Source organism: Oncorhynchus tshawytscha, linkage group LG09 (assembly GCF_018296145.1).
Source record: "Oncorhynchus tshawytscha isolate Ot180627B linkage group LG09, Otsh_v2.0, whole genome shotgun sequence".
Lineage (NCBI taxonomy): Eukaryota > Metazoa > Chordata > Actinopteri > Salmoniformes > Salmonidae > Oncorhynchus > Oncorhynchus tshawytscha.
The window spans coordinates 79959256-79985438 of record NC_056437.1 but is presented as its reverse complement, the minus strand read 5'-3'; the positions used below and the strand labels follow the sequence as shown (position 1 = coordinate 79985438).

Here is a 26183-nt window from a genome sequence, read left to right as displayed (position 1 = left end):
TATTAACATAAATCTAACACAAACATACTGTATATGCTGCCTTGATTTGTGAAAGTTCTCATTTCGAAACAGGCTAGAGCTGAGTGAGGGATCATAAAGTACAGGAAATTTGCACTCTGGAAGTGTGTGAGAGATTATAGCTGTGTGAATACTGTCGTGTGAGGTGGCCACTACACTGACTGCTGCGCTCTCGAAGGGTGGGTGCTCCTTTGTACACAAACGAGATCCGGGAGCTGCCTGTTCTATTCCGCAAACGCTCAGAGGAAAACGGTGAGGCAGAAAGCCGTGGGCGGAAAGAGAATTCAGCTTGTTGAAGACCCTAGGGAACTTTCACTCTTCACTTGAAAGGAAATAACATTGAAGGTTAAAGTCAAAGAATTTCCTTTTCCATAGATTAGGTAAGTGGTTGGAAAAAGTTTGGTAAATATTTTCTGCGCCTTTGTCCAGCTTCCTTCATGTACAAATATAAATAACTTGCTGGGCATTATATTCTCGTTTACTTAACTCAATTTAATGTACACTGGACTTAGTTTTACATGTTTCTATAATGTGACAACAGGTTTTCGAGTCATCGCCAATTAATCCTCGAGGCTCGAGCACCTGGTGCGATTTGATGTACGGACGGATTTTCTTCAAAAGCATTCTCTGTATAGAGTATATTTTGGCAGTTCTATATCATATAGAGATTATAGCGGTCACACTCTAGGCGGCATGTGCCTTCTCCCTACAGTTTTCAGCCATTAGCTTCATCCATGACTACCTCATGTGAACTAAAATCCTGACGCTGTGTTTCAACGTTTTGAAACGTCAAATCATCGCTTGCTATGTGGCATTTGCATTAGCGAGAAAGAATTCTTCAAATAAAAAAAAATGCACAGATCTATGCAGCTATGGGTGCCTCCATCTGACAAAACTATACCTCCCGAGTTACGCTTACATACAGGTGTTCAGAACACGCTCCATGGCTAATTAGCACAGGTGGTCGCCTCTTATCTTCAGTAAACAAGCTCTGTAACATGGAGATATGGCCTTGTGGGAACACTAACCACAGGAGGTTGGTGGCACCTTAATTGGGGAGGACAGGCTCGTGCTAATGGCCAGAGTGGAATGGTTAAAATACATCAAACACATAGGTTCCATGTGTTTGATGCCATTCACTCCTTTCCAGCCATTATTAGGAGTTGTCCTCCACTGACACTAACCCTATCAAGGTGTATCAATTCAACCTTTTTAAATGATTTTTCACTAGTATGAAAGATGAGGTCCTTATGCTTCCAAAACAGACGCTTGTTAATGTTCAAATTGAGCATCGGGGCTCTTAACAAAACTCCCCCATACAGAAGATGCCTTTGTCCAATAACTCATGTGTAATGTCATGATCAAGGGCTTATAGAGATGGAGAATGGACACTTGACAACTTTCAATATGATGGGTAGAGTGAGTGAGTGAGTTGACACAAAAGTATCAGCCTACTTATTGTGCTATTCATTTGAGTTTGTCCAGGTATACTGAAACCACTACAATTTACTAACCTACCTCCTTCACCTGTGTTTACGACCATTCTTTAATAGGGAACAGACAGCTGCCAACCAAGAGTTAATTTCCTATAACAGCTAGGGACCTTACTCTGCAAACAGTGCCAGCTGAGAGACCACACTAGGCCTATTCACCATAATGGCCTCTATTTGTTTTACAGAACTAATGCTTCTCCAATGCATTAAAAAATGACTCCCATTTCAACTCTACTAAGTGGAGGCCTGTTCTGTGATGACAGTGATGTAAAATCCGTCCCGTCAGAGATGTACCCGATTATTGTGGCAGATGGTGGCATGCCAGTATTAAATTCATCACCCACTGGTCAAAGTAATCTAATACTACTTGTCCACAAAGCGTTTTGGCCATGTGTTTCTCAACACCTCATCATTCAGTGACTTTGGTCTCTAATATCTTAGAATAGTTTGGACAGTATGACTGCAAGCATTGGGCTGGATTATATAATATTATTATTGGATATTGAATTGAGTGATATTGGATATTGTAGGCTACTCATTGCCTCAGCAGCACAACAGTTGTCACAGATTTAGGGTAGAAAAACAGTTTCCCCAAATATTATTTTGCCTTAAAGACTTCTTGAGCCACAGTGTAAATGTGCATGATGTGACCAGGATTTAGCAGCCTTACGTTCTGAGGGGAAAACAACATTTGATCCAATGGGTTTCCCGCATATTCTTTATACACAGTGTGGGACATATGATCCAATGACTTCAGACCCACAAAGCAATGGTCAGATGAAAGTTTGATTGGTGCCATGTGATAGGGGATTATAGTAGACCTGCCTTCTGCACAGATTCTTTACAAAATCGTTTTGGCCTGTACATCATGCATTTGCCACACATTTACTGCACAGGTCATCCCCCATGTTAAAAGTAAGGGGCAGTGACTCACTCTCACACCCCTATAATCTCTGTGGGCACAAACATAGAATCATAGCGATACAGCTTCAACAACAGATTTTCTTTGCCCCCCAATAGTGTCTGTGGACCGTCCTCTACATTCCCCTTTGTTGTTAAATATCACTACATCTTAAGATGGCCATGCTGAGCTAGCTGGCCTGGCCCATTAATTGGCCTGGTGGTTATGTTCTGGACCGGTCTCCAAGGAGACAGTCCTCATCAGAGGGAAGCTGTGGTGTGCAGCCCTGATTGATCAGCTGAGGACGAGGGGGGAGACCATGGACTCTCCTTTCACGCCCATTCCTTGCAGTCATTACACCCACTTTTAGGAACGAGTGACAGACACTAAAGGTCTTTATGGTGTGCAACTTGATACCCAGTGGCAGATGCTTGCAGCCTGCAAGTGACTGAGTCATAATAGCTATGACGAGCAGGTTTTAAATTCCCCGCAACCCTTCATTACTGGATCATAACAATTTAGGGGACTGGGCCTGGCCTGTTGATTTTACCTACCAACTGTTGGTATGAAATTGACTCATCAAATGTTATGTCACATGCGCCGACTACAACAGGTTACAGTGAAAGGCTACTCTCACACCCCTTTACGAGCCTCTAACCTGATGATTGTGTTTAATTCACCCTGAGCTGTAGTATCACCTCTCACACCTCTGCCTTCCCTTCTAGATGGCGTCAGTGAATGACTCTCGCCTTCAGCAGCAGCCTGCACAGAAGGATGCGGCTGACCAGAACTTTGACTACATGTTCAAGCTGCTGATCATTGGCAACAGCAGTGTGGGGAAGACCAGCTTCCTGTTCCGCTATGCTGATGACTCCTTCACCTCAGCCTTTGTCTCCACTGTGGGCATAGACTTCAAGGTCAAGACCGTCTTCCGCAATGAGAAAAGGATAAAGCTACAGATATGGGTGAGTTAGCCTTATGCATTTTGTCCCACATGCCAGCTATGGTCTCTAAAACATGATTGCCACCTTTGTGCCACATTTTTGCCATCATAGTGGACTCTCATACACATCCCATCAAGAGGAAAGTTGTCTTCTGTATTAAACCAGAATATAAATCCATAGGCCAAATCCTTTGCTATTGAATTGAGTTTTTCTGACAGGTGGCTGATAATTCTATAGTGGGTCAATCACAAACTTTCATCTGCAAGGCCCTTGCATTTTACACAGTGGTGTAAAAATACTTAGAAGTACTACTTAAGTTGTTGTTTGGGGGTACTTTACAATTAATATTTGACAAATTTTACTCCATTTTATTTCTAAAGAAAATATGTACTTTTTACTACCATACACTTTCCTTGACACCCAAAAGTATACATTACATTTCGAATGCTCAGTCAGGACAACAATATGGTCCAATTCACACGCCTATCAATATTATGCCTCTGGTGGACCCACTAAACACAAATACTGCATTTTTAAAAGATGTCTGAGTGTTGGAGTGTACCCCTGGCTTTCCGTAAATCATGCCATCGGGTTTGCTTAATATAAGGAATTAGATTTATAGCATGTCATTTTTTACCTTTACTTTAAGCATGAAAATGTATTAGTTTTTCCACCACTGTAATTAAGTACATTTAAAACCAGACGCTTTAAGACTTAAGTAGTATTTTACTGGGTGACTTTCACTTCAGTCATTTTCTATTAATAAATCCTTTTGTGACTAGGGGGCAGTGTTTTCATTTTTGGAAAAATAACGTTCCCGTAGTAAACGGGATATTTTGTCAGGACAAGATGCTAGAATATGCATATAATTGACAGCTTAGGATATAAAATACTCTAAAGTATCCAAAACTGTAAAAAATATTGTCTGCGAGTATAACAGAACTGATGTTGCAGGCGAAAGTCTGAGAAAAATCCAATCCGGAAGTGCCTCATGTTTTGAAAGCGCTGCGTTCCAATGCGTCTCTATTGAGCAGTGAATGGGCTATCAACCAGATTACTCTTTCTCCGTATTCCGGAAGGTGTCTACAGCATTGTGACGTAGTTTTACGCATTTATGTTGAAGAATACCCGTAAGCGGCTACATTGCGCAAGTGGTCACCTGATGGCTCCCAGAGTGACTCTCCCGTAAAATACAGAGGTAGCCATTATTCCAGTCGGTCCTACTGAAAAACGAATTGTCCCGGCGGATATATTATTGAATAGATATTTGAAAAACACCTTGAGGATTGATTATAAACAACGTTTGCCATGTTTCTGTCGATATTATGGAGCTAATTTGGAATATTTTTGGCGTTTTCATGACTGCAATTTCCGGGCGATTTCTCAACCAAACGTGAAGAACAAACGGAGCTATTTCACCTACAAAAATAATATTTTTGGAAAAAGGAACATTTGCTATCTAACTGGGAGTCTCGTGAGTGAAAACATCCGAAGCTCATCAAAGGTAAACAATTTAATTTGATTGCTTTTCTGATTTCCGTGACCAAGTTACCTGCTGCTAGCTGGATAAAATGATATGCTAGGCTATTGATAAACTTACACAAATACTTGTCTAGCTTTGGCTGTAAAACATATTTTGAAAATCTGAGATGACAGGGTGATTAACAAAAGGCTAAGCTGTGTCTCAATATATTTCATTTGTGATTTTCATGAATAGGAATATTTTCTAGGCATATTTATGTCCGTTGCGTTATGCTAATTAGTGTCAGTCGATGATTACACTGCCGCATGCGGGATGGGTAGTCACTAGAGGTCTATTAAGGTATCTTTGCTTTTACTCAAGTATGACAATTGAGTATTTTTTCCCACCAATGATTTTACCCTCTGTCTCTCTTGTATGTTTTGCAGAAAACTTGGTTTCTCATCTCAAGCTACTGCAATGTGTTGCTGCTGCTTGTACCACATGCTCTAGAGACTAAGGCTGTGTTTGGACAGGCAGACTAATTCTGATCCATTTTCCACTTATTGGTCTTTTGACCAACCACAGATCTTTTCACATCAGATCTTTTTCAAAGCTGAACTGATTAGTCAAAAGACCAATTAGTGGGAAAAAATATCAGGTTCTGTGAAAATACTTGAATTACAGAGCTACCAGATTTTTACAATTTATTTCTCTTTAGCCTAGTCCCCTGACGTCTGAAAGTGTTTCAAAGCAAACTATTTCCATGTACAGTGAATGCTGTTTAAACAAGACAAACATCCTATATAGTATTGTATTCAATCAAGATGAATCAGCAGCAAACGTGTCCACACCAATGTACACACCAAAATCAAGCTGACTGACGCACTGACCCTGTTTCCACATAGGACACGTGATTTCGCTTAATGTCGTCAGTGGTGGCTGGGATCACTAAATGCCATCCGATGAGCATCCAGTGATTTTCAAATCAGAGAAGAATGAATCCTTCCTCAGTTTGCCTCATACATTGGAGGTGTGGAAGTAGCAACCATGTTCAATAAATGAGCCCTGGCTTCGAGAGCAAGTGTACAGTTAATGAACAACCCTATTTGGATGGCGTTTAATCTGCAGCATCCTGTTTTCACTCAAACCCTCTGAGCCTCACCAATCTATGAAGGGTGTACAGGTGGTGCGCTGTCCACACTGCTGCAAGCTTTCCTCCGCGTCTGTGGCATGAAAGGCTTGAAATTATTTTTTTATCATGGTTTTAAAAATGAGTTTAATTTGAAGCCTTCTATAGAACCATTATGGTTCTACTTCCTCAACCTGAACCATACTGTTTATTCTAGGAGGATACACCACATGGCAATATGTTAACTGCACAATGACACACCTGGTGTCGGAACCACAAAGCCCAGGGCTTAGAATGTGTCCCTGCTTTGTGTGGGCGGCAGGACCAGGTGACGCATGCTGAGAAGGGTCCTAGTGACATCAATGGCTCTGACCCCCAACCATTTTACACTTATTGTCATCATGCATATGCTTTTGGACAGTATTTTCTTTACTTGGTGTATAGATAGTTGTGGAGACAGTGTATTTGGTTAGTGCTACCGTAAGATCCATTACGATGCCAAATATTTGATCATGTCTGCACATATCAGATAAGATATGCATCTGATATCTTTCATTCATAAATGAAACAAATGACCCTGAGATGACGCAGACTCTCCTTCTGGGTAAGGTCATTTAACAGAAGTACACCGCTGCGGATACACCTCCTCACACACTTACAGAGCACTTGTCTCTCTAGCCCGGCACCTGCTCTAAGTTAAGAACAGCTCTATTTCTTGCAATCTCTAAATCGGTGGCAGTTTGTTCGGGCTGACTACCCTGCACACTATTAGCCCTAATGAAACATTCATAAAACACCCACCCCACTATTCAGTGATGTGAAGTCCTCCAATGCAAATGAGGGACCTAGGCCAGGTTACCAAGCGACGGCCAAGGATCGTTGCCGTGCCAATTTAATCCCCACACCTGCTTGACTTTTTTTCACGTTAACCTTTTCTAGGGAAGCAACTCTGACATCACACTCAACCTCTACTTAATTGAAAGGGGCGGCAGCGTAGCCTAGTGGTTAGAATGTTAGTAACTGAAAGGTTGCAAGTTCAAATCCCTGAGCTGACAAGGTGCAAATCTGTCATTCTGCCCCTGAACAGGCAGTTAACCCACTGTTCCTAGGCCGTCATTGACAATAAGAATTTGTTCTTGTCTAGTTAAATAAAGGTAAAATAAATTTAAATGAAAAAGATGTTTCCGATAAACAGCTTTGCGGCACCAGAGAGCTGTTATCCACATCTGATGCTCTCAGTGTTCTTTTTGTTCTTACTGGGTTCTTGTTAGTTTTTGTTAGTGGGCCAGGGTTTGTTGTTTGATAAGATGGACATGACAAATGTAGACATTAGTCTTTGTTTAATCATGTATCTGACACTTTAATTTCTAATAGTCTGAAGTTGACAAGTGGCTTTGGGTGGGAAGGTTTAGGCTGATAGGACAATTTAAAGAACAAGGCACTATCACAGAAGTATGTTTATTAATGTCAAATATCAATTTTCTATTTACATTTTTTATTTTTATTAATTGTAGTCTTTTCTAGACCTACTGAATATTTACAAGCGTATACACACACATTCACCTCTAGCATCTCAAGTCTGTAGGCCTTAGTCAATATTGCCCCCTTCTGGTCTCACAAAATACCACACAATGTAACATGCTCCCAAACCCAACCTGTAAAGAATGACCATCCATCATGTTCCCCACAGGACACAGCGGGACAGGAGCGCTACCGTACCATCACCACAGCCTACTACAGAGGAGCCATGGGCTTCCTGCTCATGTATGACATCACCAACCAGGACTCCTTCAACGCTGTGCAGGACTGGTGAGTGAAAGGGGGAAGGTTCCATCATTTCCATATTGACCCTGCTGCCTTCTCAGACTGTGTATTCGTCTACTCTCACCTCGGTCATACAGGGCAACTCAGATTAAGACATACTCTTGGGACAACGCACAGGTGATCCTGGTGGGAAACAAGTGTGAACTGGAGGATGACAGGCTAGTCCCCACAGAGGAAGGCCAGAGACTGGCCAAAGATCTTGGTGAGTACCATCCACAACAGCATGCAGTCTTCGCAAAGACTATACACCAAGAGGTCACACTACCACAGCATACTGACCTCATGAGAACACACTTACACACAAATATAGCAGGGGACACCGAACCCTTAAGCCTAAATATCTCATCTGCTTTTCTTGAAATCTCTCCACAGTAAGTAATTACTTTACTCAATTTCCCCGTCTCTGTCTGACAGGGTACCAGTTCTTCGAGGCCAGCGCCAAGGACAACATCAACGTGAAGCAGGTGTTTGAGCGGCTGGTAGACGTCATCTGTGAGAAGATGAACGAGAGCATGGGCGGAGATGCCAACCTGTTGTCCAATCACAGGAGCACCAGTCTACAGGACTCGCCTCCAGAGAACCATGGGGGCTGTGGCTGCTAAATCCCGCCTCACTTCTCCTCACAGCCCCACAACAAACCCTGGCACTGTGCGTGAAGTATAGAGAGTACACCTCACAAACTACACCCCAGTCTCACACCCCCTAACACAGCCACTACAGTGAAAACCATGAAGCAGCCAGCTGAGATAACCATTGGTCCCTTCCCCTCGGTCCATCCAGTGTTATCCCACATATCCCCTGTTCTAGTTTCTGTATTCCCTGAAAAGGCCCCATCTCTCTTGTGTACTGTGGCCTTCACCCCCTGTAGTCATTATTTTAGGTAATTGTGTTCAGAGTTTAATTAATGAAAATATAATAGTTTAAGACTCAAACAGAGCAGAAGGTGCTTTTGTTTTGGATGCCCCCTGGCTAGGTGCTCTGCTTCGAATGTATTCATTGGACTAAACTTCTCAGAATCCAAAACCGGACAGAAAACAGCACCCCAAAACCTGAAAAAAAAATCCACATTTTTGCTGTCATATCCTTGATCAAAATCTAGATGTAACTGTAATTAATGAAATCAGATGACATCATCCAGACAATCACAAAACTGAGTTATTCTGCTGCTTTGGCCTTTTGCTACCTTATTTCCCTGACCTCCATGCTTTACTCTGTGACACTGAAGATGCAATTTTGCCATGTCCTCAGAATAATTGTGCACTACTATTTTTGAGACTTTCTTAATTAACCACTACTGCTTATGGGAAAGAGAAGGTGAAAAGTATGAGATTCTGCTCCAAACAATGTTAGAGCAATGTTGTGCTCTAGGATGTTTGTCTGGGAGGAAGTCGTATAACACTAATGACACTGACACGCGTCATGTGATCTGCTCTGGCATGTCCCCGCTCACCCCTCTGTGCTCCCTTCCTACTCATTGTTCTTACACTTTCCAACCCGATTGCACCAGGCTTCAACAGTGTCCTGTAATCTGGATGTGCCAGTGTAAACTGCCTGCATTACTTGCATGATGTTACTGTACTGTTCTTACATCTAAGTTACTGTCTATGAAGTAGCCTAATTAAAGCGTGGTGATTGGCCAAGCATGACACCCATGTTAATTAATTTTCCAAATCATATGCTTAAACAGAAAGACAAATGGTGCACCTAAAGCATGTACAGTGCATTCCATTGTACTGCTTGGATGGCTTCAGTAGAAAAAATATGCATCTCTCCAACTGGACTGGAGAGACATGCATCTCCCTGGTCTCCGGCCCTCTGTTACTCACAGACACTGCCATTTCCCATCACTAGCCCCACACTGTTCACTGGTCCTCTGTTACTCACAGACACTGCCATTTCCCTATCACTAGCCCCACACTGTTCACTGGTCCTCTGTTACTCACAGACACTGCCATTTCCCTATCACTAGCCCCACACTGTTCATTGGTCCTCTGTTACTCACAGACACTGCCATTTCCCTATCACTAGCCCCACACTGTTCACTGGCCATCAGTTAGGGTCAGGCACGGTCTCGGCGTGATAGCAGCCTTATGTTTTCACGCCAAAGCACTGCTAAAGCTGAGGGGTTGGGTCAAAGCCCGCCAAAAGTATTCATGAGCGCCTACTCTCTCCCATTGCTTATCACAAAGACACTTGTCCACCTGGATGCACAGCTGATGCTGACTCGCTGTTTGATATTAGCGGGCTGATTTGTATCAAGTGATTTCCCCTGTTCATCTCCTACCACGAGCAAGTGGTCTCGTTGTGGTGTGAAACATTTTACTGGAGACTTAACTGTTAACCTTTTATAGCTGTGTAAAAACACTATACCCCACATTACATCTGCATTATGCCCAAGTTGTAAAGCTTTCTCCTGGGTGGTGTTTGTCAGTGTATTTAAATAGTGTTTTTCTTTCTGCTGCTGAAGGTAACTGGATTGAAAGTGGTGAGGTTTTACTGAAAGTCCTGAGGAGGACTTCTCTAAATCACATGCTGATGTACTGATACCCAGTTTATCTAAATACTTCAATGTCTGTTGATTAAAAAAACATATTTTTGGATAATTATGTTCATCTGAAGTTGTAAGTGAGTCATTTTATCCTTTTATTTTTTTTCTGTGGAATTGGTTAGTTTTGTGTAGTCTGGCATTCCATAGGTTATATAGGAGGTTTGTTATACTATTAAGGGGGAACTATACTGTTGTGTCTTAATGTATATTTGTTTTGTTCCTATTTAAAGCTCTGTTTGATGGAAAATCTTATTAGAAAAGGCATATACATTGAATGTGTTTATGAAAATAAAGACTTCATTACAAAAAATAAATGCTGAGTTGTTTTATTGTGCAATCCTGATGCTAAAATCGTTTAGATGATTAGAACTTGTGAAAGCACAACATCTATGCATTCAAACGGACAAAGGCTTGAGACCCATGTTCTATGTGGTTAGGTTAGTCTTCATGGTGATACCATCTATAATTTATGGCCTTACGTCCTACCTCCCTTCCCATTTGGATGGGGGGGGGGGTGTTTTTTAATCTAACGACACAGAAAACCACACTGCTGTGGTCCTCCTCAACAATAAGAGGTTTCCTGGTGCCCTTTCCTGTCACCTACCAGTTACCCACATCCTTTTGTGTCCTTTGCAGTTAATCTTACTTGCAATGTTTTGTAACCTTTTTATATTTTTACATCATACTGTAGTCTTACATCATATACTGGTGCCTATCAGTGATCTTCCTTAGTGCAAAATGAGAAATCCTCAGCCTGAGCCCACTAAAGTCAAGTGATGTAAGGCCAGGCTAAATTACATTCAAATGATGTAGGGTTGGGACGAGCCTAAACGCCCCCATGCTTATCACGGGACACTACCCCTTGCAATACAGATAACGCAGGTCGAGCTCAAAAACATGGGTGTAGGTCAGAGATAAGAGACCGTTTACGCTGAGTTGTGAGTTCACTGGCTCCATGTGGGTTTTCAGTTATTAGGCCTACCCTATTACCTGTGTATGTCTGCCACGTGCCTCCTTTGTTCCTCACAATAAGGAACCTCAATTATGCATGGCGAAAAAATAGCCCACTACAACCAAATGCAGTTGTCACTTAGAGTTGTGTTGTGGCCCCCAGCTTTCTCCAAGGTTCCCTGTGGTTTGGGGGGACATATTGTCCCGTTGGAAGCATGTTGTAACCTTACTCTAGTCCCCCCCACAGACATGAGTGAAAATATTTTGTATGCTCCACCTCTACAGTTGGGTTTGAGTAAAAAGTAAACAGCTTGGCTTGTCACTCGCTCACACCTTATCTCCTGTGATGCACGCACAACTGTGTTACACTATCCATAGTATCTCAGAGACAGACTGTCACGAAGCGAGATGGAGAAAACAGACGTTTGGAGCTGGTTGCCTACCAGTTATGCAGTACAACAGAACGCGTAGGCCGCTTTGTTCTCAGAGGAGACAAAAAGATGACAAATGATAACCTGAATAAGCTGTTGGTATTTTGTGTATTATTTTGCGCCCAGAAAACATCCATCGTGCATGGTGCACAAGCTTTGGAAACTAAAGGTAGGACACATTTTCCCAAATAGCCTACTTGTTTTCGTCACCTTCTGTAACATAAGTGTTTACAATTACAACGCTTATTTTTAATCATGTTATATTTTGTATTTCCACAAAATATATTTGATGTTTTAGATTTGGGTTAAGATAGAGACAGGTTTCCTCGCACAATTTGGTGAATTTAATAGCTGTTAAAAATAGTTATAATAATCACTAATCAGCAATAGTCATTCCTCTGGAGCTGTTTGGAGACTTTAAGTCTTCACCTGTGTTTACTAAATTGTCAATACCAATAATGCCCAAACACACATTTTCCTTGTGGACTACGACTTCCCTCCCTTGTCCACACAGTGACTCTGCTGCTCCACGCTGAGCCAGAGAATCCAAAGTGCTTTGCTGAAGGGATGTCTGACCTCACCTGCTTCTGGGAGGAGGATGAGGAAAGGGCTGGCTTTACTGACCAATACTCATTCATATACACATACCAGTAAGTCATGATCAGGCAAAGTTTCAGTTAATAATTGCTGCTATGTGTACCATATTCTCTCACCTTGTCTTGGTAGAAGGTTGCTACCTGCTATGAAGATGTGTTTTGAAGAATGATCACCTCAATTTTCCATTTAGCCTAGAAACTTGATACAAAGTGTAAACAATCCAAATGTCTCTCCTCTGCAGGAATGAGAACAGCAGTGAGTGTTCCATAACTGCCCTACCAGCAGCAGGCGGCAAGAGGCTGTATTTTTGCAGGTTGTCCCAGACTCAATTATTTGTGCCCCTTGACATCCGGGTGTTTCGGGATGACCTGCTGATCCACAACCGCAGTCTCTTCATTGAACTTGTCTGTGAGTTATAGAGTTTTGGTTGTGGGTAACTTTTGGGAACTATTCCATTTGTTTTTTCTCAGGATTTAGGAATGACATTTTCTTCTCATGTCTGTGTGTCAGTCCTGTTAGACCCGCCTGCCAATCTGACATTGACGAGTACAGGGACACAGGGGCAGCTGAAGGCCAGCTGGCTGCCTCCCTCTCTCAAGTACATGGGTGACAGTATGATGTACGAGGTCAGCTACACCATGGCAGGGAGCCACATTGGAAAGGTATGAACAACACACACTCATATCAGAGGTAGAAGTTTTTTACCAGACAAGAGAAAAGTTTTAGGTTCTTGTGAATAATGGTGCTGTTCCTTTCTTGGCCTTCGGCAGAGATGTGTCAATGACAATGCATTATCATCTCGTCTTCAGGTGGAGGAGGTGCAAGCCAGCTCTGAGCTCATCTTGCGTGGTCTGCAGTCAGGCACTAAGTACAAGGTGCGCATTCGTGTCAAACTGGACGGCATCAGCTACAGCGGCTACTGGAGCACCTGGACTGACCCGGTACTGATGGAAACAATGCCTGGTGGTAAGCTTCTTTCTCCTGCAGCAACATTCACATAAATAATGTGCTTGTCTCGTGAGCTCAACATCTTTGTTCTATTTGTGAGGGATCCCTCCCTTGGATTTCATCCCTGGTGTAACCTTGTTGCTGTGCTATCTTATTTGCAGACTTGGACCCTCTCATCGTGTCCCTGAGTCTCATCATCTCTCTCGTCCTCACCCTGCTGTCTCTCCTTGTGCTCATGTCTCATCGCAGGTCAGTTACCATAAACAACAACTTTCCAATGTTTTTAGTCTACCACTGTAACTACACTCTTTAGTGATCTCCTTTGTAGAGACATCCTCAGTGGTGTATTTCTGGAATAAGACTGTACAATATTGTCCTCAGGTTCCTGTTGAAGAAGATCTGGCCAATCATTCCCACCCCTGAAAGCAAGTTCCAAGGCCTCTTTAAGGTGTATGGCGGTGACTTTCAGGTGAGACAAATAAATCCAGTATTATTCCTCGTATCCTTGGAATATGAAACTCGGTATGAAGTACCTTGTGTTTATCTATATCCTTTGTGTGTATCGTAGTCTGTTCATCTTGACTCAATATTAGTGCAGACTCCTGAACCTCTCTCATTTGGTTTGTCAATAGGAGTGGTTGGGCCACAGCACTGGAGGCTTATGGTTAAGGCCAGCCTACTTCTACTCCGAGGAATTCCCTGCGCCACTAGAGGTGCTTTCAGAGGTTAGCCTTGGTCCCGCCTTACCCAGCTCCGCTTTGCCGCCCAAGGCCTCAGAGACACTTGGTGAGGAGGATGAAGACGAGAAGTTAAAGAGGGTGGATTCTGCATTGATGGAGAGGTGGAGAGAAACCCCCCAGGAGCACTGGCCGATGGACCAGCTCCGGGCTATTCATCAGCACCCTGCACCCTGGACCCAGTCTTCTCTACTGGAGTCCCATGATGCCTATGTCACCCTCAATGCTCAGAACCACAGTGGGGAGGAGCCTCTGGATGACATATTAGAAGAAACCTTGCCCCTGCAGGTTCTCTTTGCCTCTGGAAGGACATCCTCTGAATCTCGATCAGACTTGGGCTCCTTCCAACAGAGCTCGGGATTGGGCCGCCTCTCGTCCCAGTCCAGTTTTGAGTACCCAAACCACACCTGGCCGCCCAAGGGCCCCGGGTACACCTACATGGCAGTGGCCGACTCAGGCGTCTCCATGGATTACAGTCCGATGAGCTCGAGTAAGATCGATGACATTGGGAAGGGAGTTATCTATACCAATGAGTACAAGAACGAGATCCCTGCACACAGAAGACCCATAGGTACGCCCATCCACTTTGCATTCTGAATTAAGGCTACGCTATGTAACAGGCTATGAACTGAGGCTTAAAGGTCCATTGAAGCTGAAAAACAGTTGGGATGTTTGGCCAAGGCTTCTACATGGACTCCATCTTCTTGTCAGTGGAATGTAAAAAGCCAGGGTGTAGGCTACTCTCATAACTATGAGATAACAATCAAAGCAACATTTAAGCTCAAAGGCTTTGGTGAGGAAAAGTCAAAAGTATCCCTGATAAGGATTTCATACTTCTTTGGATGTCACAAGCTCATTCTCACAATATCCCTTCAATCGGAAGGCAGCTGTTTGAGAAATACATGACCAACTGAAACACTCCAAAGTTGATATTATACAACACATGTAATGTGTATGTTCTAAAATCCTTGGATCTTGTAGGTCAATTTATAAGGTTATTTTCTATATTTTTATTGGAATAACTAGATAATGTTGACACTTACATTGTAAATATTGTGTTTGTCTATTGTGTATTGTACAAGAGTATCACTAAGATGTAGCCATGGTCTTAACATGAAGCTCCTGCGAGAATGAAAAGGTGCTGTAGGATGTGCAGGAATGTGTTTAGGCAATGTGTCACATTTCAGTATGATGCTATTGTACACCTCTTGCTTGCAATGCATAGATCAACAAAGGTTGTAAAAGTCATGATGGTTCCAGTGTATGAATGTTTGTATATTTGTCTGTCTAATTGTCACCTCATTGAATCTTACATATTATCATACATTTTGAGAAGCCATAATTGTTGAAACTGTAAATAATTCTAATGAATTTTTTGGGGGTTTAAATAAACACCAGTTTGTTGAAAATGTTGGTAATTCCTCCACCCAACAAACAAAAATTGTGATTTGGCTAAATGCATGGGTAGATTCAAAAAACGTTGTCACATTTTAAGTTGTTCCATTGGTGAAAAAGAGTTGTTTACATCGACACATGTGAATATGACAATTCAATGTGGTAGGGCAAGCATACTCAACTCTGACCCTACGAGGTCCGGAGCCTGCTGGTTTTCTGTTCTACCTGGTAATTAATTACACACACCTGGAGTCACAGGTCTAAATCGGTCCCTGACTAGAGGGGAACAATGAAAACATGCAGTTCAACTGGCTTTGAGGTCCAGAATTGAGATTGAGGGTAGTAGAGTATCGCACTATTTTTTTTTCATGGCAAAATGGAAACACAAAGCAGATGAAACTCTTCGGTCCTTTAAAAACCTGCTGTATGTAAAATATTGTGCGCAATTGCTTGGAAAATAAATACATGTGACTCTGGATGACAGCAAAATTATTTGCTTTCAACATTAGGGCTGTTTTCCTAAAGAAGTTACATCTGTTTCATGTTTTGTTTCTTTGCCAAGATAGTGGTATCGTCCCGTTCCTTAGAATGTGGACAGTAGTTGAGCAGCCTGGGCATTGGGGAAAAGGGTATTGGATGACATAACAAGTGAAGTTCACAACAATTTCCTTATATGAGTGACCTAGATCTTAGCATAATGAGATGAGGTTCTGATCTGTCCAGAGAAGATAAGGAGCACAATCCCCTCACAGAACACAGTTATAGAACATATCTTTTAAAAACAACCCAAAGTGAACATTTTGTTTAGAAAAGGATCCAATCAAACATGTTTTGTTTATTTTTGTTTACTAACATTTAGAATATTAACTAGTTCCTCATTTTTCTATCTTTAAACCCTTTGCTTTTCAGTTATTTTTAGTGTTCATTTCTAAACAAACTGGTGAATGTTTCCTGACTTTTTCATGACATGTTATAATACTGTGATGATTACCTATACGGAACTTCTGACAACCAATCATTTCTGTAACTCAGTATCTCTTTATGGTCAACAAAAATGTCAATATAATGCCTGAAATATAACATAAATGTTAAACAATTCTGATGTGCTTCCATATTTGATATCTTCAATATTGTTTTTTTTTGTACTAATATGATTTAAAAATGTATGGCATTAAAGCAAATTAAATGTTATTGGTCACATATACATATTTAGCAGATGTTATTGCGGGTGTATCGAAATGCTTGTAAACTGCACCATTTGTTCTTGTTGTCCTTTAGTTGAGAAAAATGTGGAGAGACATTCTAATTGTCCCTGACAGCTAATAGCTATAGATGGTTTGGTTGTTTAGCAATAAAACCGACAGGTGCCCAACTATGTGGCAAAATCGACAGGGTTGGCTTAGATTGTTGACAACATGTACACTATATTTCATCTCCAATGTTTATTGAAAATCATAAATGGTTTTACAATGAGCACTTGTTGTCTCAAATACATAGTTACAGTTGATGGTTAGCTAGCTAGACATTTTTTGCCATATTAGCATAGACCTGATATCAGTCAAAACAAGACATGGTAAGATAAAACAAGATAAAATTAGCTGAAAGAGACACATGGCAGTTTTTGTCATTGTTGTTAACTATCTGGCCACCCAGAATGACAACAACACAGCCTTCTGCCCCATTGAAGAGTGCGCATCGTTTTCGTGATGTTCTCTGCTATCCCGTTATAACATCAGCCTAATCTTCCCTCTACAAATGATCTTAGAAAGCACCACAGGCACAATGGTTAGACAAAGGTAATGTAAAGGTGAGTTTAATGGTTGAATGTGAAGTCACATTGTGTAGGAGAGAAGACAACAGGGCAAGGGAGGAGAACAGACTAAAAATATATTGTGCCAAAGCAGTCCGGAACGGTACGATTCAATCGGAGGAGTGGTTTAATTCACACAAAAACTTTGCTGAAAACTTTTTGTAAACACTAGTGAAAACCATTTTGTGCATTGGAAAAAAACTGTTCCCCTTGCATCTCAGTCTTTGGGAATGCAATTGTTTGATATAAGTATATACTTTTTTTTTGCATGTCTTTTATTTCTTCCTCGTCCACATAAATTTAATAGATTTCAAACCATTGTAAACTCCATTGAGCGATTGGGGCAAATGACCAGTCGCCATTCTCGAGCCAGACTTGAGTCCTCCTCATCCTCAGCAATAGGGGCTTCTGTGATCCCAGCACCAGAGAGGTAAACATGCCACGTGTCCTGTGGTCCTGCTACAGCAAGGGCAGAGTTCCAGTCCTGGTCCAAGGTACACCTAACCTGAAAGTAGCGGTCTAACACTGAGAGGACAGGGTCTGAGGAGTCCCCACCAGCATGCCCTTCCCACTCGGACTGGAACGAGGCTATGACCCGACAGGGGGCCAGACTATTGGCTCTCTCTTCCAAGGTCTGTGAGAGAAATGCAGCCGTGTCATACAGCAGAGCAGAGATGTGTGCAGCAGAGGACTGCTCCGCCTGCTGAAGGCCACCACTCACTCCAGGCCCGCGCAGGTAGCCCTCCAGTCCGTCCACGATGATCAGCGACGTAGGGGCAGCAGATCCAGAGGCTGATTCATGCAAAGAGGCCACATCCTGAAGCAAATCTTCCAAGGACCTGGGGTATGAAAACGTGATTTTCTGCAAAAAAATCATGCCAATAATCAGAACAATTTGTTTAGGACTTTTCAGGAAAACATTTTCTCCCTCTGATTTTTAGGGAGGACTTGGCAGTGGGCCCATCAGACATGTTTTGTGCTGATAAGTGATGCACATCCTTGTGACTGATTGGGGTGCTTAGAGCAAGCTCTCTTATCTGCTTAGGAGGCAGAATAGTGAGAAGAGATAAGCCTCCATCATTGGGCCTACCTCACAAACATAAAGGACATACAAATGTATAATTAACTTGCTACATCTTCCAATTGAACATGACACAAAATAAAAGTGCTTGATGTCATAAGACATTGTTAGGTCAGTGGGCTGACCAATGATTTCAATAGGGAGTGTGGTGCTGTGTGTTATGTTATGTCATGTTTATCAAGGTAGTGCCAAATAACACAGATGCTGGACCAGGTAGTTTACTAGATAGGTAGTTTTTATTTATTTATTTCACCTTTATTTAACCAGGTAGGCAAGTTGAGAACAAGTTCTCATTTACAATTGCGACCTGGCCAAGATAAAGCAAAGCAGTTCGACACATACAACGACACAGAGTTAATACAGTAGAAACAAGTCTATATACGATGTGAGCAAATGAGGTGAGATAAGGGAGGTAAAGGCATAAAAAGGCCATGGTGGCAAAGTAAATACAATATAGCAAGTAAAACACTGGAATGGTAGATTTGCAGTGGAAGAATGTGCAAAGTAGAAATAAAAATAATGGGGTGCAAAGGAGCAAAATAAATAAAATAAATACAGTAGGGAAAGAGGTAGTTGTTTGGGCTAAATTATAGGTGGGCTATGTACAGGTGCAGTAATCTGTGAGCTGCTCTGACAGCTGGTGCTTAAAGCTAGTGAGGGAGATAAGTGTTTCCAGTTTCAGAGATTTTTGTAGTTCGTTCCAGTTATTGGCAGCAGAGAACTGGAAGGAGAGGCGGCCAAAGAAAGAATTGGTTTTCGGGGTGACCAGAGAGATATACCTGCTGGAGCGTGTGCTACAGGTGGGTGATGCTATGGTGACCAGCGAGCTGAGATAAGGGGGACTTTACCTAGCAGGGTCTTGTAGATGACATGGAGCCAGTGGGTTTGGTGACGAGTATGAAGCGAGGGCCAGCCAACGGAGCGTACAGGTCGCAATGGTGGGTAGTATATGGGGCTTTGGTGACAAAACGGATGGCACTGTGATAGACTGCATCCAATTTGATGAGTAGGGTGTTGGAGGCTATTTTGTAAATGACATCGCCGAAGTCGAGGATTGGTAGGATGGTCAGTTTTACAAGGGTATGTTTGGTAGCATGAGTGAAGGATGCTCTGTTGCGAAATAGGAAGCCAATTCTAGATTTAACTTTGGATTGGAGATGTTTGATGTGGGTCTGGAAGGAGAGTTTACAGTCTAACCAGACACCTAGGTATTTGTAGTTGTCCACGTATTCTAAGTCAGAGCCGTCCAGAGTAGTGATGTTGGACAGGCGGGCAGGTGCAGGCAGCGATCGGTTGAAGAGCATGCATTTAGTTTTACTTGTATTTAAGAGCCATTGGAGGCCACAGAAGGAGAGTTGTATGGCATTGAAGCTTGCCTGGAGGTTTGTTAACACCGTGTCCAAAGAAGGGCCAGAAGTATACCGAATGGTGTCGTCTGCGCAGAGGTGGATCAGAGAATCACCAGCAGCAAGAGCGACATCATTGATGTATACAGAGAAGAGAGTCGGTCCAAGAATTGAACCCTGTGGAACCCCATAGAGACTGCCAGAGGTCCGGACAACAGACCCTCCAATTTGACACAATGAACTCTATCAGAGAAGTAGTTGGTGAACCAGGCGAGGCAATCATTTGAGAAACCAAGGCTGTCGAGTCTGCCGATGAGGATGTGGTGATTGACAGAGTCGAAAGCCTTGGCCAGATCAATGAATACGGCTGCACAGTAATGTTTCCTATCGATGGCGGTTAAGATATCGTTTAGGACCTTGAGCGTGGCTGAGGTGCACCCATGACCAGCTCTGAAACCAGATTGCATAGCAGAGAGGGTATGGTGAGATTTGAAATGGTCGGCCTAGTAGTATGTGAATAGCTAATTACCTTCAAATTGTCGGGGCTCAGGTTGGACATGGATTATTGTAATGATCCTGGAAGGCTCTGAATTTGAACCTGAGTGAAAAATGAGACTTTGAGCCCCAATTCAGAGGCAGCCGTCACCGCTGCAAGTATCAGCAACTAATGGTTGATGCTACAGTCTCCGACCACCAAGGCACTGCATTTTGAAATCCTTCGTTTTTCCATTGTGTTGGTTAAATATCCTAAAGACAAGGGTCAAAATATCGGCCATATCTTTATTTAGCTATCTATCCACATGTATGAACTTGGTTTATCGTTGATAAAACGTTCTGCTCAATGCATGATGTGCAAGGAACATTTTCGTTTCCCGCCAAGTGGTGTCACTTCCTGTAAGACAACTTCCGCTAGGAATGACAACAGCAGACAGCTGTTGTCAAGATGGCGGATGGCTATGGAGGAGAGGAGGGTCCCCTGGACGCTGAAGAAGCCGGGGATCAAATTAAATCAATTTCGAGGCGTTGTAGAGGCCGTCCCAGGCTCACGGATTCTGACCGAGCACAAAGACGCCTCGAGTCCCGCAAGAAGTATGATGTTAGGCGAGTTTATCTTGGAGAATCTCACAAGGTTTGGAGTGAGCTTCGCCGGCGAACGAGTTTGAGTGACGCTGGACTTGCCGAGTACCTAATCCTGCTCAACTCCACGTACGGCGAGATATACCGGCAAAAATACGGAGGGTAAGTTTACGAATAATACTAAATCAGAATATCAAACTAGCTAGTAACTAATATTGTTTAGCTAGTTTATCCCCTCTCTTGTCATCTGTTAAATGTGAGTCCTTTCCCCAGGCCACCTCCTTCAATCAATTGGGTTAGCTAGCTCGGGCTATCAACTCAATAGTGCTTAACGTTAACACAGTATCCTCATGCAATAACGTCACTGTCATATTTATATTCCTGGTCGCTAGGAAGACAACCCCAGAAGTATGTACAAAACTGAAAATGGGTAAGAAAAAACACCACATTTGATCCATTTGCCCATAAAGAAAAGTAGCCCTACATGCGGGATTGATACATTTGTCACTGGTGATACTTATTTTCTTACAGGGAAAAGTGAGAGAGTGTCTAGCCTTTGTAGCATGGTGACCTGGTACCAGGATCACTCCCAGACCTGTCCACATGAACCGCAGCTCAGAGCTCTGGAACCCCAACCTGGATTCTCCACCTCTGCTATCTGGCAGTGTGATGCTGACCATTCATTTGTGCAGCACCTCTCCTCGCCACCAAGAGGGGCCAGTGAGCTTGAGATGGAGACAGAGATGGAGGAGGAAATTGACAGGGACACAAGGACAGAGGAAACTGGAGGAATCATGACCAGGAGGAGGAGGAGAGAGACAGATGCCCACAGACAGCTCACTGGTAAGAGATACAGTACATTCAGATACTAAGTTGGCTTTTAATTGTTCTGGGTCACATGTAATTGTATGGGAACCACTGATTTGACAAACCAGGTAACCTGTATTTAAATGCATCTGTATTCTGTACCCTTGTCTTTCCTAGATGCAGGAGGGGATTTGGAAGTGGCCGGAGCCCCGGTGACTATGGATCAGGTGGAGCAGGCCACAGCTCTCAGCCAGCTCCCAGGGATGGAGGCCCCATCCAGGGACACTCCACTGATGGAGCATCTCTCTGAGAATCAGTCTGTCTGGGAGATGGAGGTGGTGATGGAGGCAGGCAGACAGCAAGCCCAGGAGTCTGACGAGGAGGAGACAGATTACAATGCTGTAGGGGAGGACATCAACCCAGAGGAAGAGGCGGAGGACCTGAGAAGAGACAGGGGAGATGAAGGAGTGGGTACATCACAAGATGGCTACGAGTGTGTTGTAGTGACTGCATCCTTAACTGACAGACTGGACAAAGCCGATGAGGAGGACACCACACAAACATTGGGTGACACAGTTGGTGTAGACACTCAGACCATCCTCCATCCAGTCCCAACTTCTATGCAGGTGCCTGGGCAAGGGGAGCTATTTGATTCTCAGACACTACAGACTGTGGGGACCACCTGTGAGATACCAGACCAGCGAGGAACTCTGGATGGTTCTCAGGTTTAAAATACTCATTAGTAATTTGTCTTGGAATTTTATCACACTCAAGTAGCTGTCGTTCCTGAAAGCACTGCCTTTATATAGTAATATTAACATGTAGCCCATCCTATGTCCCTCTGCCTGTCATTTGTAGCTGATCATCATCACTGGCCCCAGCTATGAGGCTTTGGCATCCGAGGGCATCCAGCTCAACATGGGGGGTGGAGATGTGGAGGAGGTCACCTGCACTGTCATAGAGGGCGTAGCTTACAACCAAATGTGCCAGTCAGTGGCAGACTTTAAGACAACAGAGGAAGACTCCATCACAGGTACTGCTGGCACAGTATTTTAGCCTTTGCTTACGCCGACAGACAATGCATTAGAATATGCTGTAATTGTTGTATATGTTGATTTAAAGGATACTGACATTGACAAAAATCAATGATGAATAGCTTGCTATTCCAATGGTTTGAGATATTTTCTCTCAGGCCTCAGTGACAAGGAGCTGCTCCAGCCCAGTATTGAGTCTCATGGCTTGGAGCCGACCTGTGAGAGGGAGCTACAGAGGGGCCTAAGCAGGTGAGTGGCCAGCATGGAGAATTATGGGGATTACATCTGTAGAGACAAACTTATATGGACATGCCATTTTCATTCCCATCTTGACTTCCTCAGAGCACTTCTGTAGACGAACCACGGGCATCACTCCCTTTTCTATTTCAGATGTAGAAGGAGCAGACGAGGTCCTGTCATCGAGGCAGACGGAATGCTCAAGATGTTCCACTGTCCGTATGAAGGCTGTAGTCAAGTCTATGTAGCCATCAGCAGCTTTCAGGTAAATAGGCTCTTTTAGGCACTCTACACTTCAGCTTTTGCCTTGAGTTGGAACACCTTGACCTTGTCGTGCTATCAAGTTACGAATAAAGAAAATAGAAATGCACACATGTTGCTGTAACTACCATTTCATGCTGTGATTCATAATACGTTTTTTATGTTCCCATGCAGAACCATGTGAATCTGGTTCACAGGAAGGGGAGGACCAAGGTGTGCCCCCACCCCGGCTGTGGCAAGAAGTTCTATCTGTCAAACCACCTGCATCGCCACATGATCATCCACTCAGGTGGGCACAAACAACTCTAAATCTGGGCTATACTGATATACTGTACATTGACGCATGAGCTAGTAGTAATGTATTCATATGTATCCTGCCATGACGTCTACTGTATAATGCAGCTTTGAATGTCAACCTGTCTCTAAAGCTAATGGTTTTGACTGCATGGAACTTTACTGGGTGATGCTTCACAATCGCCTCACATCTAACCGTGCTGCCCGTGAAATGATTGCTGACCTGATTGTAAAATCTCCAAACATTACACTGGTCTGTAGAATTACCAAATACAATGGCTGTTAAATACACAGACTGCTTTCAGCAATATTGTCTAATGGGGATTCTGAATCACTTCCAAATAAAATCTAATTGTTGAGAGCCCCAGTCAGCAGAGAGGCTAAATGAGTTGTGAGCTGTCCTGGCGACTCAACATTACAAGCATCTGAATTCTGCGCCTCCAGACCGTGCCCAACCCCAACTAACTTTGTCCCCTCATTTTTCAACTAAGTTTGTCACAGATGCCGTACCCCCGGACATTGACTCGGTACCGGTACCACCTTTATATAGTCTCGTTATTGTTTATTTTGTAAATATTTTCTTAACTCAATTTCTTGAACTGCATTGTTGGTTAAGGGCTTGTAAGTAAGTATTTCACTGTAAAGGTCTACTACACTTGTTGTATTCTGCTCATGTGACAAATAAAATGTGATATACATTTTTCATCAAACTTTGTGTAGGAGTCCGAGACTTCATCTGTGAAACGTGTGGGAAATCGTTCAAAAGGAAGAATCACTTGGAGGTTCACCGGCGCACGCACACAGGAGAGACGCCCCTTCAGTGAGTGAAACACTTTGATCACTCAAGTTTTTACTCCCAGACGGTTTATTTCATTTTCTCTAAACATTTTTATTTTGGTTTTGTACAATATATGCAATTTTTGTCTCACAAACAGAAATGACTACATTGCACTCCTAAAAATACTTTCTGCTGATTTGAATCATCTTACATATTCCCCCTTCATCTCTTGTTTCCCTCCACTCCTCTACCTCTTCTGCAGGTGTGAGATATGTGGGTACCAGTGTCGCCAGCGAGCATCTCTCAATTGGCACATGAAGAAACACACCCCCGAGGCCCACTACAACTTCACCTGCGAACACTGTGGCAAGAGGTTTGAAAAGCTTGACAGTGTTAAGTTCCACAAGTTAAAAAGCCACCCAGACAAACAGGCAACATAAGGCGCAGTGCTGCTGGAATGTGCACTAAATATCAACTGGTCAGGGTCAGACCAGAAAGGGACTGAATCTGTCGACACAAAGAACAAGAGAAGAAGAGTGCCCATAGAGGCAGGTATGCCTTTTTGGGGAAAGAGCAGCTCTTTTGAATGAACACTCTAAAGGACATTGCTTAGACTCGCTCACTATAATGGACTTTAGACCCTGCTCTCAAAGCTGTGCTGGACACAGCCTTTTAGAGCTCACAGAGACAGCCTAGCTGTTGATATTGTACATTTCAGCACAGTTGTTTACATAATGTGCTGTATGCCTCTAAACCATACTGTCTAAACCATATTATTAACATATCCATAGATTCTTTCTTTTTTATTCACTTTTATACACTTGTCATCCACAGTTGTAATGTACTTGTTGGAAAAAGTATGTTCTTTTTTGTTAATGCTTGTGTTCTCATGTCAATACATGTACATGAACTGATGCCTGCTGGTAAAATGCCAAAACTAACATAACTTACATATTCATGGGGAAATGATAGTTACATCTTGAGTAGTAATTGTAACAATGTGCATATGGATGTAAAGGACATGTCAATGGATTCAGAAAGAAGAGTTGTGTTGTCACACAAGTGGGCTGCCTACATTGAAATAGAGAATTGGTCATTTTTGTCGTTGACCTGACCAAGGAGTAGTCTTTTTGTGTGAAAGTCTTGCATCATCTTTCAGGTCTGTCTGTTGTGCTGTGTGTCTATGAACAGAGTGATGTTGTCTTGTGGTTCTAAAAATGGCAAATGTAGTTTTTGAAAAACCTTTTTTTTGTAAAGTTCCAAAGCAGAAGTAATTTATAGTTATGTTCTTTTCCTGTTTTCTAAATCACTGAAATTATCAATGTAAAAATATGTGAATATGACCTAAATAGGCTGTACATATTTCTGGAAGATACATTTGTTTGAGACAAATGTAAAATAAAAAAAAAAAGGAGTACTGTATTGGAGTTTGATTGCTCTGCTGTGGCAAGGAAAGGCATAATGTGAGCGTTGTCACACTGACACAAGGAACTGCCAAACACATTTTCAGTGCATTGTGGGATGAATGTAAGACACATCAGGTATGTCACCAATGGCTAGTATGACAAATGTTCTAAATCATTTAATTGATGATGAGTAAGTCAAAGGTACTTGAATGCTAATGCTCTAACCTGATATAAATGGTCATTAGACTTGAGCTAAAATCATATACTCACCACAATACTGTATTAAAGTGTCTGTCCAGTGTTTCATATTTCTGTATTAAATATGACCTAGAGGGTAATTAATTACAATATAAGTGAAATAGTTTTACTCCCAATTTATTTTAAGTATGTTAAAAAAGCAGCTTTCTGTGTTGGAATGACATCATCCTCTGAGGAAATACAAGCATTTTTGAAGCGGTCCGTTTGAGATACAGGTTTGAGTGGGTTTTATTCAAGTGTTTTCCCCCTCAATTAATGCTTTGGCCACAGAGTATAGGATGAGTCAACAATGTAATTTGGGTATGAGTTAACAGAATATTAACTTTTACAAGTTAGGTTTCAATGGACAGTTACTTTAAGGTTAATATTGAAAAATAGATAGGCAGTGAAATAGTCAATTCACAGAAGCTTGCGAC

General features: G+C 42.5%; 4 protein-coding genes across 4 annotated transcripts; 3 read left to right on the top strand and 1 right to left on the bottom strand.

Moving 5' to 3' along the window:
• Window positions 1-103: 103 nt before the first annotated feature.
• Window positions 104-8568, top strand: LOC121847237 (ras-related protein Rab-3D-like). Its single transcript, XM_042327618.1, has 5 exons — window positions 104-398; window positions 3138-3377; window positions 7638-7756; window positions 7849-7973; window positions 8186-8568. The coding sequence occupies exons 2-5, from the start codon at window positions 3138-3140 to the stop codon at window positions 8371-8373; spliced, it is 672 nt and encodes a 223-aa protein (XP_042183552.1). The 5' UTR covers window positions 104-398; the 3' UTR covers window positions 8374-8568.
• Window positions 8569-11579: 3011 nt separating this feature from the next.
• Window positions 11580-14743, top strand: LOC112214444 (erythropoietin receptor). Its single transcript, XM_024373181.2, has 8 exons — window positions 11580-11870; window positions 12216-12351; window positions 12540-12706; window positions 12809-12960; window positions 13108-13264; window positions 13408-13495; window positions 13628-13715; window positions 13879-14743. Exons 1-8 carry the CDS (start codon window positions 11771-11773, stop codon window positions 14578-14580), a joined length of 1590 nt encoding a protein of 529 aa, XP_024228949.1. The 5' UTR covers window positions 11580-11770; the 3' UTR covers window positions 14581-14743.
• Window positions 14744-17492: 2749 nt separating this feature from the next.
• On the bottom strand, window positions 17493-20272 carry swsap1 (SWIM-type zinc finger 7 associated protein 1). Its single transcript, XM_042327620.1, has 2 exons — window positions 20145-20272; window positions 17493-18050 (listed from the first exon to the last, which is right to left on the bottom strand). Exons 1-2 carry the CDS (start codon window positions 20172-20174, stop codon window positions 17499-17501), a joined length of 582 nt encoding a protein of 193 aa, XP_042183554.1. The 5' UTR covers window positions 20175-20272; the 3' UTR covers window positions 17493-17498.
• Window positions 20273-20485: 213 nt separating this feature from the next.
• Window positions 20486-24696, top strand: LOC121847232 (zinc finger protein 653-like). Its single transcript, XM_042327599.1, has 10 exons — window positions 20486-20854; window positions 21085-21122; window positions 21224-21535; window positions 21677-22224; window positions 22358-22532; window positions 22692-22782; window positions 22924-23035; window positions 23206-23320; window positions 24046-24145; window positions 24366-24696. Exons 1-10 carry the CDS (start codon window positions 20559-20561, stop codon window positions 24541-24543), a joined length of 1965 nt encoding a protein of 654 aa, XP_042183533.1. The 5' UTR covers window positions 20486-20558; the 3' UTR covers window positions 24544-24696.
• Window positions 24697-26183: the final 1487 nt, after the last annotated feature.

What these genes read in the sequence shown, in the direction of transcription:
- LOC121847232 (XM_042327599.1), top strand. Translation starts at nt 20,559, where the DNA reads ATGGCGGATGGCTATGGAGGAGAGGAGGGTCCCCTGGACGCTGAAGAA. An exon ending in TAGCCATCAGCAGCTTTCAG is followed by an intron (nt 23,036 to 23,205) that starts GTAAATAGGCTC and finishes GTTCCCATGCAG; the next exon opens with AACCATGTGAATCTGGTTCA. An exon ending in ACAGGAGAGACGCCCCTTCA is followed by an intron (nt 24,146 to 24,365) that starts GTGAGTGAAACA and finishes CCTCTTCTGCAG; the next exon opens with GTGTGAGATATGTGGGTACC.
- LOC121847237 (XM_042327618.1), top strand. Translation starts at nt 3,138, where the DNA reads ATGGCGTCAGTGAATGACTCTCGCCTTCAGCAGCAGCCTGCACAGAAG. An exon ending in GGATAAAGCTACAGATATGG is followed by an intron (nt 3,378 to 7,637) that starts GTGAGTTAGCCT and finishes TGTTCCCCACAG; the next exon opens with GACACAGCGGGACAGGAGCG. An exon ending in GAGACTGGCCAAAGATCTTG is followed by an intron (nt 7,974 to 8,185) that starts GTGAGTACCATC and finishes TCTGTCTGACAG; the next exon opens with GGTACCAGTTCTTCGAGGCC.
- swsap1 (XM_042327620.1), bottom strand. Translation starts at nt 20,174, where the DNA reads ATGTCCAACCTGAGCCCCGACAATTTGAAG. An exon ending in TGAGCCCCGACAATTTGAAG is followed by an intron (nt 18,051 to 20,144) that starts GTAATTAGCTAT and finishes ATTTTTTTGCAG; the next exon opens with AAAATCACGTTTTCATACCC.
- LOC112214444 (XM_024373181.2), top strand. Translation starts at nt 11,771, where the DNA reads ATGACAAATGATAACCTGAATAAGCTGTTGGTATTTTGTGTATTATTT. An exon ending in ACAAGCTTTGGAAACTAAAG is followed by an intron (nt 11,871 to 12,215) that starts GTAGGACACATT and finishes TTGTCCACACAG; the next exon opens with TGACTCTGCTGCTCCACGCT. An exon ending in TCATTCATATACACATACCA is followed by an intron (nt 12,352 to 12,539) that starts GTAAGTCATGAT and finishes TCTCCTCTGCAG; the next exon opens with GAATGAGAACAGCAGTGAGT.